General features: G+C 38.6%; 1 protein-coding gene across 1 annotated transcript in view; it reads left to right on the forward strand.

The window, feature by feature from the left end:
• Positions 1–13,343, forward strand: part of CFTR (CF transmembrane conductance regulator) — a 162,535-nt gene that overhangs the window by 56,105 nt on the left and 93,087 nt on the right. The window contains exons 9-10 of the mRNA XM_041728196.1: positions 1,878–1,970; positions 8,149–8,331. Of these exons, the coding sequence (XP_041584130.1) occupies positions 1,878–1,970; positions 8,149–8,331 (276 nt within the window). The remainder of the gene's footprint in view (positions 1–1,877; positions 1,971–8,148; positions 8,332–13,343) is intronic.

The following is a 13,343-nucleotide window of genomic DNA, read 5'->3' on the forward strand; positions in this document are numbered from 1 at the left end:
AGTTTTGAACTTTTCTAGTGAGCAACCTCTCTGGAGATGAAGTGTTGGTCTTGGGCCCGTTTGATGCTCAGGATTTCCTCTCTTGGTGTCTACATGTGGTCTAAACAAGCCCTTGTGATGCAAACCTAGTGAAATAAAAAGGAAGGCCTGAGATTCTCTTAAGTCAAAGGAGTTGAAGGAAATACTGTTTCTGTATTCCGGAGAATTTTATTTAAGAAATCAACTAATAGATTAGTTCTCATGAGCTTGGCAAATGTGCAAAAGATGGTAACAGATTCACCAGGAAGTCAGAAAACATTCCAGCGAAAACTAAATATGTTCACCTTAAATTCTTCAAAACTTTCCAACATACTTTCCAGAAAGTAAGATAGATGAGAATGGCATTTTATGCCACATCCTAGCAAAGCTGATGTAGCTGTAGCTTAGAAGAGAGGTTCTAAAGTCCTTGGGTGATTATGCCCAGTGTTTATTTAGCTAATTGAATCACCATCATGAATTTATGTGTGGTTATAATTTTTATAATTCATATGTAGATCAAACTATCTTGTACTTTTTTGATGTCCATTTAAATATTTAACCAGAAAATAAATCACTGTGATAGAAATAAACAATGAGGCTGAAGGGTGAGCCACTTTTAGGTGGTTCTGCCCTTATGTGGTCTTGGCCAGACTTTGCCACTGGTGACCCACGGACGGAAGTTTGGCCTTGGACCTGTTTCACTTGACCTTTAAATTTTAAAACAAACAAATAAACAAACCATTTGCATTAGTTCTCAGCGTTTAAAAGTCGGGAGATGTTACATATACAATAAATCATGTCTTCAGGCTCTTTTGAAGAATCGGAATATGTAGTAACTGGGTCCTCTTCTCCTGTGAGCTGCGGCAGCCCCCCCCCCCCCCCAAAGAAGGCCTGGCCTCTCCAGTTCTGTGCACTCTCCTCAGCCACCCTCCTTAAGTATATCATCTCGAAGATGTGTGAGTTTGAGCTCTGTGAGGTAGACGAACTGGGGAATGTAACTCAGAACCATAGCAGCTCTGGGACTAATCCTATTTCTTCTGTTAACCCTTCTCAACTGAGAGAGAGAGAGAGAGAATGAACACACATACAGACTCAAAGAGAGAACGTCACAAAGACCGGGAGAGTCACCGAACAGGAACACAGAGAAACTAAACTGGGAGAAAAAGAGAGAAACCAAAATAGAGATAGAGGGTGAGAGAAGAGTAGAGGAGGAAAGGCAAAAGCAAGGCAAGGAGCAGGCTGTCCTCAATACCTGCTGTGCTGAGGACTTCAGGATATAGGCGACTTAATTCTTCCCAATGCTCCCACCTTTCCCTCTGGAGCTCTAATAATGTCGAGTAGAGCCCTCCTTTAGAGTCAGGGTTTGATGCTTTAAAATCAGTTATATCAGATCTTCAAACCTGTACGTACACCAGAGAAGTGATGCTCTCGATGCCTCTAATAAGGAGGGTGCTCTAGACGTGAAGACAGAAGCCTTCTCTCTGTCCTAATGTTGAATTGAGGCAGGCACACTGGAGGGTAACCAGGGAGGCCTCATAAGTTCGTCACCCAGGTTAGCATGTGAGCGTGGAAGGAAGAATCAATTGTGTGTTAAAAATCTAATGTAGTAAGAGAGTTTTATAAAATAGCACATGTTTTAAGAGTGCATTTCAAATGTGATAAATCCTAGTGCTTGGCAAATTGACCTTACAAAACTGTGAACAATTATTTTATTAAGAAGTGATTTCATATCTGTATATTATATATATATCTATATTCATAAATATTCATAAAATCCAAATGCTGTTAGAGTGTAAAATAGATGTAATAATGCCATGATGCTCTTCGAGTACAATTTTTTCCCCTTCTTTTATAAACAGGATTTCTTACAAAAGCAAGAGTATAAGACGTTGGAATATAACTTAACAACTACAGAAGTAGTGATGGAGAATGTAACAGCCTTCTGGGAGGAGGTCAGAATTTTTTTTTTTTTAATTGTTTGCTGTAAATACTTTGGCATTTTCTCCTTGTTGAATCTGGTTTTCATCTTACTAGACAAGAAAGAATGATAATTGAACTGGTTGTACTGGAAGGGGAACCAACCACTGTGCTTATTCTATACATTAAGAACTCAAGGCCCAGGAATGTTAAATACACAGAAGCCTCTTCATTTTCTTCCAAGTCATGTGATTTGCTTGACACAACAGCTTAGGAAGGGATACAAATCTCATAGGTTTCGGTGCCTGATAGGGCAGGGTGTGACTTCTGACTCTGCCATTTATTCTCTGTGTTAATCTAGATCGAATTACTTGTGGAACTTTTGGTTCTCCATCTATAAAGTGAAATACTGATATTTACCTTGCAACCGGTGCCTGGCTTCGTGCAAGTTTGTTGTGAAGTATGAAGTGCTCAGCAGAGTACCAAGCGCAGACTAGTTCTTCAATAGATGCTCCTTTCTCTGACCTCAAGTCCCAGCCCAATGTGTTTTCATACATGGGTCATCCTAAAGATATATGAGAGCTACATCAGTGTGTTATTTTCTATTTTTATTTATTTCCATTCACTATTAAAGATTGTCATATCTCAAAGCCAGAAAAATATTAGCAATGATATTCAGCCTCTCAAGAAGCAATATTTGATTATTGGGAACACCTATTGAGTCCCTATTACCTTACCACTTATATCTGCTGGGTAAAGAGAAGAGTTATTTTGATATTTTTCAAGATACCTGAAACTGGTTCTTATTTATATAAGCAACTTGACAGCCAGAGCTTCACTTTATTTACTTCATTTTTGAAGGTACAGGTTAGAGAATAATTCTTTATCTGCCTAGCAACATTGTTTTTTGGGAAAGTGTCATGTCAGAAAGGGATCAGATCGATTTTACTTCTTTGTTTTGAGGAGTTTCAAAGGCCCTTCTAGGCAAAAATAAGTTTAACATTTTCCCTCCTAATTTCAGACAAAATTGTTTCCCTGCTCTGCTGCAAAAATCTTCTACAATCTCTTCACCCAACTCTTGCCTCCCATCTGGCTATATCCTCATCCTCCAGTCTTTCACCGTCACCTGCCGAACTCTGGACTCTTCTTGATCACATTTGCTCGGGATAGTGGCGCTTCTTAAATCTTTGCTGTGATGTCTGAAATCACAACATGGACAAGCAGTTCCTCCAGTACTGTCCTAAGAACCTGCACTCTAAGGTGACTTCTTCAGAAGCTTCCTGTCCGAGCACATCCTGAGCTTTGGGAGCACGTATGCTTCTTCCACTTTGGAAATGTTACACTCTGAAATCTCTTTCCTGGCCCAGAATTTCCTAACCATTCAGCCCCATCTGTCTCTAAATCCCACCTTTACTGTAGTCCTTCAGGTTCAAGATTTCTGGTCTCTTCCCTTGGACCCTGCCTGGTTCCACCTCTGCTTACCTCAAGACCAGTCGTTTCAGTTTTCCTACAACTCTCTCAATTCCTGTTTCCTTCTACTGAATTCTTTGCTGCAAAACATTACTTTGTGGCCTTTGGTGAAGTAGGTGCTATCTGGGGAAAATCACAAACTTAGGTCATTTGTAAGCTTTACGCTGCTCTTGTTTCAACCTCAGTGGGATCCGTAAACCTTCTTGGGAAATCTTTTCATTTGTCTTTAGTTAATGTTCTTTACCGTTTCCCCAGGAGCTGTGCCAGATTTTTACCACTTTCCCAAAAGCCCCTCCTTCTCTAAGGATCTTCATGGCCTTGCCTCCTACAAAACATAAAGAAAAGAGAAGCCATGATCAGTTATGAATGCCTCCGGTTTCCCTGTTCACCCTTGGAATTATGCTTTCCTCCTTCCTTTATGTCTAAGAGAAAGATGTATGTTTCCTCCTGCCCTTGACTGAGCTCTTACTACCTTGCTTCATCATCTTGGAACAGGCGGCCAGCAGTCTTCTCTCTAGAAGCTTCAACATTTCCTTTCAACTGACTCCTTTTCACATGCGAATATTTTCAAGTTAAAAAAAAATTCTTCTCTTGCTTTTGCCCACCCAGCTTCGTCCTCCCAACCTAACCCTGTCCTCTCCTTTGTTGTCACACCGTTGTCATTTTCTCATCTCTCATGGGCTCCTGCCTGCTGTAGTCTGGAGTCTGCCTTTGCCAACACGTCAAAACTCTTCCATTCTTCTTGAGTCCATCACTTAGTCTTAAGGTAACCACTCTTTTCATATTATTTTATCCTCAGACCATGACTTCTACCTCTTTCCTGCCTGCTACTTCCATGGTGATGGGTACCGGGTCCCCACTTAGGCTTTCTTCTAGCATTTCATGCCCTCTGTGGGTGACCTCAAGCTCAGGGCCAGCTGACATCAGTGTGCTGCTGAGTCTCAAATGCAAATTTCTGGCCCCCGTTTCTTTCCTGAACTTCTTACATGTATTTCAAAATATCTTCCATGGTCCTCAAGGACTTCACATTACCTCATGTTCATCACTCATCAGGCTTCACAAACCCGTTCCTTCCAGTGTATTTGCTATTTCCTTTGTTGGCATCATCATCCACCCAGTTACCCAAGGGGCAAGTCCTTGGTGAATTATATAGGACTCTGCCCTCCATCCAAACCTGGAAGTGGGTCAAATTACTACTGACTTATTAGGAAGAGGAAACTTAGAGAGTTTAAACAACTAGAACAAGGTTAGACAACTAATTAGGACAGAGCTAAAAGGTCAGCCTAAGTTTCTCTGACTCCAAAATGCATTACCACTCACCATACTGCTCCTTATTTAAACAAAACAAAAAAGAGTGATTGCTTTCCCATATACTGCTTTCACATATGTTACCTCATTTAATACCCTTAACAATATAGGAGACTGAAGCTCAGAATGTTTTAACAACTTGTCAGCCATTAGCCAGCTAGTTGAGAAGATGCCCTAAGAATGGGGTAAAGAGAAAACATATCATAACCATTTCATGCATGAATACACGGGACACATAAACATGGAAAATGTTCAATCTTATTAGGGGTCAAATAAATAAAAATAAGATCAATAGTGAGATTCCATTTTCACCTGTAAAATTATAAAAACAAAGTTAAATCCAAAACCAAAAGAACAGTGTTGATAAGGATTCTTGAAAACCAGCATTCTCATATATTTGTTGGTGGAAGAAAATTTAGAATTATTATTGAAAATACTTGAAATTTCACATAATTTTTGCTCTGGAAACTCCATTTGTGGGAATTTAAACAAAAAAAAAATGTGCTGCCCAATTTATAGCAAAGTATGTGCATATAGTTTATTCATACTCGGGTACTATCTTACAACTAGAAATTATATTAAAAATAATGTCTAATGGCATCTAAAATATTGATGCTTTATTATAAGAAAAAAGTGGGTCACAACTTTATTTTTACTTAATTTTGTAAAAAAATGATATATATTTTATTGAAATATAGTTTCAAGTGCACAACATAGCAATTCAACAAGTATATACATTACAAATGCTCACCATGATGAGGGTGGTAACCATCTGTCACCATACAAAGTTATTACAATAATGTTGACTCTATTTCCTATGCTGCTGTACTCTTCATCCCTGGTAATTTGTATATATTTATAAAAAATCATATTTGTTTATACTTATACGTAAGAAAGTGAAGGGATTTTTTTTATTTAAAAAAATTTTTTTTTTATTTATTTATGATAGTCACAGAGAGAGGGAGAGGGAGAGGGAGAGAGGCAGAGACATAGGCAGAGGGAGAAGCAGGCTCCATGCACCGGGAGCCCGACATGGGATTCGATCCCAGGTCTCCAGGATCGCGCCCTGGGCCAAAGGCAGGAGCCAAACCGCTGCGCCACCCAGGGATCCCTGAAGGGATTTTTTAAAAAGTTTTTTTTATTTATTCATTTGAGAGAGAAAGAGCGAGTGAGAGCATGAGTGGGGCAGAAGGAGAGGGAGAGGGAAAAGTAGGCTCCCTGCTGAGCTGGGAGGAGGGGGGACTCCAGCTGGATCTCAGGATTCTAGGATCATGACCTGAGCTGAAAGCAGATGTTTAACTGATGAACCAGCCAAGCACCCTGAGAAAGTGGAGGGATTTCAGTTGAAATGTTGAGTATGGTTTCTTCTCAGTGGTAGTACAAGTGATTTGTTTGTTCTGCTTTTCTGGATTTTCCACATTTCTTGAAATATGTGTCTTCTGTAATCAGAAATGAAGATTATTAGCAACAACAGCCTTCCATTGGTCCAAGTGCTTATGGATCAAAGTCCTGCTTCTAAGCATGGTACAAGTTCTTCAACAGCCTGCATTGCCCATCTTTTTTTTTTCTTTTTAAAGATTTTATTTATTTATTCATGAGAGACAGAGAGAGAGAGAGAGAAAGAGAGAGAGAGAGAGGCAGAGACACAAGCAGAGGGAGAAGCAGGCTCCATGCAGGGAGCCCGGTGTGGGGACTCGATCCTGGGACCCCAGGGTCATGCCCTGGGCCGAAGGCAGCGCTAAACCACTGAGCCACCCAGGCTACCCATGCATTGCCCATCTTTACCAAGGACTCCTTTTGTCATTTTGCCGTATATACCTGATTGGCCGTTTACTGTTTCTGAGACGTATTTTGTTTTTTAAGACTAAGTCATTGTATATACACATCTGTCTTCCTGGATCACCAATACCATTTCCTGGTCTTGTGCAATCCCCCTTCTGGCCCTCATAGCTCAGCTTGCAGGTCATTTACTTGGCCAAGCTCTGAGTGCTTATTCTCTGTAATGTCCTCCTATAAGATTTGGTGTGATTTTCAGTTCTTTCACTAGCACGTTTCAGTATTAATATCTATTCATTCATTATTCTCCTATGTGGGATTTTTAAAAAAGATTTTATTTATTCATTCATGAGAGACACACAGAGAGAGGCAGAGGCACAGGGAGAGGGAGAAGCAGGCTCCGCTTGGGGGAACCCAATGCGAGACTCCATCCCAGGACCTCAGGATCATGACCTGAACTGAAGGCAGAAGCTCAACCACTGAGCCACCCAGGCGTCCCCATGTGGGATTCTTGAAGTGGTCTTTAGTACAGAGGTGATGCTCAATAAATATCTGTGAGATAAATAAATGAGTAAGAGAGGGGCACCTGGGTAGCTCAGCCAGTTGAGGGTGAACATCCAACTCTTGTTTTGGCTCAGGTCATGATCTCAGGGTCCTGAGCTTGAACCCTGGTCAGGCTCTGTGCTCAGTGGGGAATCTGCTTAATATTCTCTCCCTCTCCTTTCCCTTTCCCCTGCCCCATGCTCATGTGCTCTCTATCTAAAATAAATAAATAAATCTTTTTAAAAAATGAATAAGAGAATAGCAAATGCTTTTGTCCCATTTTATAAAGACCTTTTATTGTCTACTTCTTAAAAGCTTTGCTTTTAGTTGTTTGATGACTTGAGGGGGATGTTAGCCATACATATCATGAGAACCCAAAGCAGTGGTCTTCGAACAATTGCTTATGTATGACCTAAAAGAATTTTGAAAAACTATGACACATACCTCTGACACATCGTTAAGTTGACATAAATTGTTGTGTAGTTTTAAGTGGTGGCAAAAGATGTAATTCCTGTTTTTTGTATATTGTCTTAGTGTGCTAAATGAATTTTTGTCAGAACCTTGGTGTTATAGGAGTGCATTCAGTTTATGGAAGATAAGTGAATTCACGCTGTCAGTTCTCATTATCAAGCCGTTCAACTTGCTTTGTGCCAGAAAAAGTATAACAACCTTAAAATGTAGATAATTAATGTATATCAACTAGATTTATTAAATTATTAAGAATTGAGTAAATAATGAAGTAATTAGTCGATAAAAATGCCTTATACTGCCACTCATTTCTGCAATCTTATTCTAAGGGAGGCAAGACACATAGATTTCCTTTAGTGTGAAATTGGGGGAAATGAGATGTTACCTCCTTCAGTATTCCTGGCTTTTTACTTCAGGTAAAAAATTTGATGGTGAGCAACGATCTAGGATATTGAAATCATGTTCTCATTAAATGCTTTATTAAAATTTTCGTGTTTTACATCATGTACTCTAGAACCCACATGCTATATAATTAAATACCATAGGCTGTAGATCATGTGCCATGTGCTTTTCATAATATATAACAAATAGTTACTGAAAATACCTGAAAAGCCTACCTTTTTATTTTCTCTGTATCTATTTTTTCAGGGATTTGGGGAATTATTTGAGAAAGCAAAAGAAAACAGTAATGACAGAAAAATTTCCAATGGGGACAACAGCCTCTTCTTCAGCAACTTCTCACTTCTTGGTACTCCTGTCCTAAAAGACATCAATTTCAAGATAGAAAGAGGACAGTTGTTGGCGGTTGCTGGATCTACTGGAGCAGGCAAGGTAATCTCTTCTGTTCTTCACCATTGAGAACTTAATTTGGCAGGCATTTCTTTCTTTTCCTAGTTTGTCTGTAGTGTAAGAGGTATGTTGGAGAAATTCTTATGTTGGTAATAGGAGAACGCTTGGATATAGTGTCTCTTAGAATATAAATTGTTCTATTGATAATATTCTCTAGTCTTTTTTTTTCTTCATATTACTTCCGGTGACTTTTTCTTCTGCATCTTTATATGTTACATGGCACAGAACACAGTGTCTTTCTTTCCCCATGTGCTGATCTTTACATTTATTAAAATTTTTTCTCTTTTTTTCTTTTCTTCAATTGGGGCATAGTTGACACCCAGTGTTATGTTAATTTCAGGTGTTCAACGTAACAATTGAACACCTCTGTACTTCTGCTGTGCTCACAAATGTAGCCACCATCTGTCATGATACAACTCTATTATAAGACCATTGATTATATTCCCTGCGCTGTATCTTTCATTGATGGTTCATTCCATACCTGGAAGTCTACATCTCCAACTCCCCTTTATCCATCCCCTGACAACCTCCCCCTCTGGCAAGCATCACTTCTCTGTATTTTTGGGTCTGTTTTTGCTTTTTTTAATTTATTTATTCTTTCCTTTTGTTTTTTAAGTTTTACATATAAGTCAACACAGTGTTTTCTTCTTATTTTTTTCTTTAAGATTTTTATTTATTTATTCACGAAAGGCACAGAGAGAGAGAGAGAGGGAAAGAGAGAGTGAGGCAGAGACATAGGCAGAGGGAGAAGCAGGCTCCATGCAGGGAACCCAATGTGGGACTTGATCCGGGGTCTCCAGGATCACGCCCTGGGCTGAAGGCAGGCGCCAAACCGCTGAGCCACCTGGGCTGCCCGACACAGTGTTTTATACATGGTAGAAATTCAGAAACTTTATTGAATAAGTGAATCATTCATTTTTAACAATCTTTGGCACAGACATTTTTCAGAGCTGCTCCAGGAAAACCATGGCTTAGATTTTACCTCAGTAACCACATAGGCAAAAGGTCCCTATTTTGTTGATTTGGAATTTTATTTATTTATTTATTTATTTATTTATTTATTTATTTATTAAAATTTTGTTTTGTTGTGGAATTTTAGAGAATGGATTCAGGCTTGCTTAGGATTTATTATGAGGAAAAATTATTGAGTGGGATAGGTTTTTGAAAGAAACACGTAAGGATGTTAATTTATTTAATGCTGGTCAGCTTCCTACCCCCTACCCCCAAGTTATTATAAGCCAGGAATATTTAGAGATACACCTGAAAACATTAACAGATTAAGAAACAAAGACAGGTAAAGGGTCGAACTCAAGGATGAAAGGAAAGGGAGGAAGGGAAGGAGGAAGGGAGAAAGGAAGGAAGGAAGATACAGAGGGAGAAGCACTGCTGTTAATAAGACAAAAATGTAAATAAAAGTAGGTATTGGGATCCCTGGGTGGCGCAGCGGTTTGGCACCTGCCTTTGGCCCAGGGCGCGATCCTGGAGACCCGGGATCGAATCCCACGTCGGGCTCCCTGTGCATGGAGCCTGCTTCTCCCTCTGCCTATGTCTCTGCCTCTCTCTCTCTCTCTCTCTCTCTCTCTCTCTTGCTGTGTGACTATCATAAATAAATAAAAATTTTAAAAAAAATCTGTTAAAAAAAAAAAGTAGGTATTAAACATTCCTGAAAGACATTCATTAATATCTAATATAGGAAGAGCCATATTTTTGGATTTAGTTTGAAACTTGGGAAATAAAATGCTGCAGAAAATGTCTAGTCATCGAGTTGGTGCCCACAATGGTGGTAATACAATTTGCTCATTTCTCTCTCCAATTATGTTTTTCTACATGTGAAACCGGCCTTTTAAATAAAGTATTTTTTCTTCTTAGGAAAACTTGTTCCTCCTTTAAGTATTATTTTTCCTTCTATTATTTAATATTAGTAGCAATTTTCATTATTGAAAGGGAAAGATACCATAGGAGGAGGTGTTCATAAACAAATTAGTAGGTGATCTAAACAAGAATGTTTGCTGGTGAGAGGTAATTATGTTTCATATAATTTTTAAAATTCTGTTTGTATGTTTGAATTACTTCTTTGAAAGGTGCACAAAAATAGCTTTGGAATGACAAATTACAAGCAATTAAACAAGTTACCAGCAATTAAATCTCAGGAAATTCTATTAAGAATTGATGAACAGATAATTGCTGGCTGGAGTTGCAATTGCATTTTCTGGGAAGTAGCTCTGAAGATGGAGTCAGATGAAGGCAGTGATTCCTTAGGAATAATTAAACTCTTCTGAGGGTTTGGCAAGTCGATCCAGGAGGGAGCCCTTTCATAGTATTAGGAATGGAGTATTTTATAATCTGGACAAGAGATCTAGCTAACATATAAGATTGAATAGTTGAAAGTATTAACATTTTAATCCAAATCCCATGTCACTCGATTTGGTATATCGAAAACCTTAAAGATAACTAAATAATTCTTCTACGTGTATGACTTAACCTAGTGTGCTTGCAGAGATTTTATAACGTAAAGACATTCATCACAGCATTGTTTCAATAACCCAAAATTGGAGGGACCCCTAAATGTCTACTACTAGGGAACTGATTAGATAAAGTTTGGTGTAGTTATAGAATGGCATGTTCTTCAGTCAGTAAAAAGGATGTTGAAAATGACTGTGAAGGATATGTATGATACACTGTTAAGTAAAGAAAGCACAAGTTATAGAATGTTACATACATAATGATTTGTGTTTTATAAAAGCATGCATATATGTATACATGTGTCTGGAAGGACATTTGTGGATCAAGTTGCTATCTCTGAGATTTTGGGTATATTTTGTATCTCTAGATTTACCAAAGTTACAACAATTTATATATGTATTAATATCAATTATTTTCTTAAAACACTAAGCAGGTTTAATTTTATCACTCCTGTTATAATTGTCTAGATAGTAAGGGAGCCATATCTTCTTTAAACTGTATTCCAGGGACTATTCTAGTGTCCAGCATGTAATAAGTGCTTGACATAAATTTATTTAATTGAACATCTTTGGAAAAATACATTTTTTGTTCTAATCTACATTAAGTGCCTTTCATTTATGAAACTTCTGTGAATCATTTTAATTAAAGAAAATCGGTTTAAGGGCAGCCCTGGTGGCCTAGTTGGGGCTAGGCTAGTGCTAGTGCTAGAAGGGCCTAGTGCTGCCTTCAGCCCAGGGTGTGATCCTGGAGTCCCAGGATCGAGTCCCATGTCGGGCTCCCTGCATGGAGTCTGCTTCTCCCACTCCTTGTCTCTGCCCCTCTCTCTCTCTCTCTCTCTCTCTCTCTCTCTGTCTTTCATGAATAAATACATAAAATCTTAAAAAAAAAAAAAAAGAAGATAGGTTTAAGAGTCTGCACCACTGGGTACCCTTGACTGAAGGCTGGCTTTGTGACATCTCCCCCAGGGTGGAGGGACTTTCATTTTTCTGTTGTTCCACCACAGCTGAAGCAGTTCTGTGGCCTTGCTGACAACCCCTGATACCACATAGTTTCTATCATCCATCCTGGCCTTACCCTGGTACTAAATTTTAGTTTGGTCTAACAATAGTTGGCAGCAGATGTATAGAATAAACTATTAGCTCCTGCTTTTGTTTACATTTCAAATAAAATTTTAGAATAAAACACAAATGTCAGTGAGGTTTCATCAACATATATATTCAGTGATGGTTCCACTTAATGTCCTCTCGCTCAAAATGCCAAAATATGTAATGAATTATTTTATATAATATTTTTATATAATATTATTTTAATATTTGTATTATTTTAGGAAATGGGAGGCCATTAGAGGGTTTTAAGCATAAAAGTAACATGACTTGACTTACTTTTTGATGCCACTTTGAAAATAGGTTGTAGAGAGACAAGCGTAGAAGCAAGGAGAGGAGTTAGGAGGAGGCTATTGTGCTAACTGGGCAGGAGATGATGTTGGCTTAATCCAGATAGTGATGATGGAAGTAGCAGTCAGATTCAGGACATGTTTCTAAGAAAGATACCACAGAATTAGATTTTTTCATAGGCGGCCTATGAAAAAAATGGAGGAGTCAAGGATGAGTCCAAGGACTGAGTAACTGGAAGCATGAAGGTACCATTACCTGAGAAGATTATGGGAGAAACCGGTTTGGGCAGAGCTAGATTGTAGAACATTAAGTTCATAATGCATATTCGACATCCAAGCTGAGATGTTAGTTGGATACACAGCTCTGATTTCAAGGAAGTAGGGGCTGGCAGTGGAAAAACTTGAGGCTAGATGAGATTCCAAAGGACAGAGTATGGATAAGAAGGGAAAGGAAAGGGGCCAAGGTGTGAGCCTAAGGGCATTCCAACTTTTTAGAGGTTGTGGAAGTGTTTTATTATAGTGGTTATATTTATAATAACTTTATTTTAAATCTTTCCCTAATGTAAGCTCTGATAAAATCAATGCTTTTTTTTTCTTTCTCTGCTGCCTCCTTTCCTTCTACTTAATGTTAGTCAATAGTATTATCTTTCTTAATGATTTATCTTTGTAGTGTTAAATATGTTTACACATCTATTACCCAGTGTGTTACATTGAAATGATATCCTTTGACTTCCAGTTTTTCTTGATAAAGCAATCAGCAAATTTCCTTTATACCCCATTTCCTCTGTTTTGTTTGTATTTTACTTATTGTCAGGCATATAACATATTGAAATTCTTTTCTTCAACTCTAATTGCCACATTAGTTTAAATTTTAGTTCACAGTCCTTTATATAAAATCTTTGCTCACTGATAGCCTTTTTGGTGAAGCTTCTTCAGTCATCTCTTGGGTGATTTTTAAAAAAGATTTTGTTTATTTATTCATGAGAGACAGAGAGGCAGAGACACAGGCAGTGGGAGAAGCAGGCTCCATGTCGGGAGTCCGATCCCAGGACCCCAGGATCACCCCCCTCAGCTGAAGGCAGATGCTGAATCACTGAGCCATCCAGGCGCTCCATCTCTTGGATGATTTTATCCTCAT

Source organism: Vulpes lagopus, chromosome 13 (genome assembly GCF_018345385.1).
Source record: "Vulpes lagopus strain Blue_001 chromosome 13, ASM1834538v1, whole genome shotgun sequence".
NCBI lineage: Eukaryota > Metazoa > Chordata > Mammalia > Carnivora > Canidae > Vulpes > Vulpes lagopus.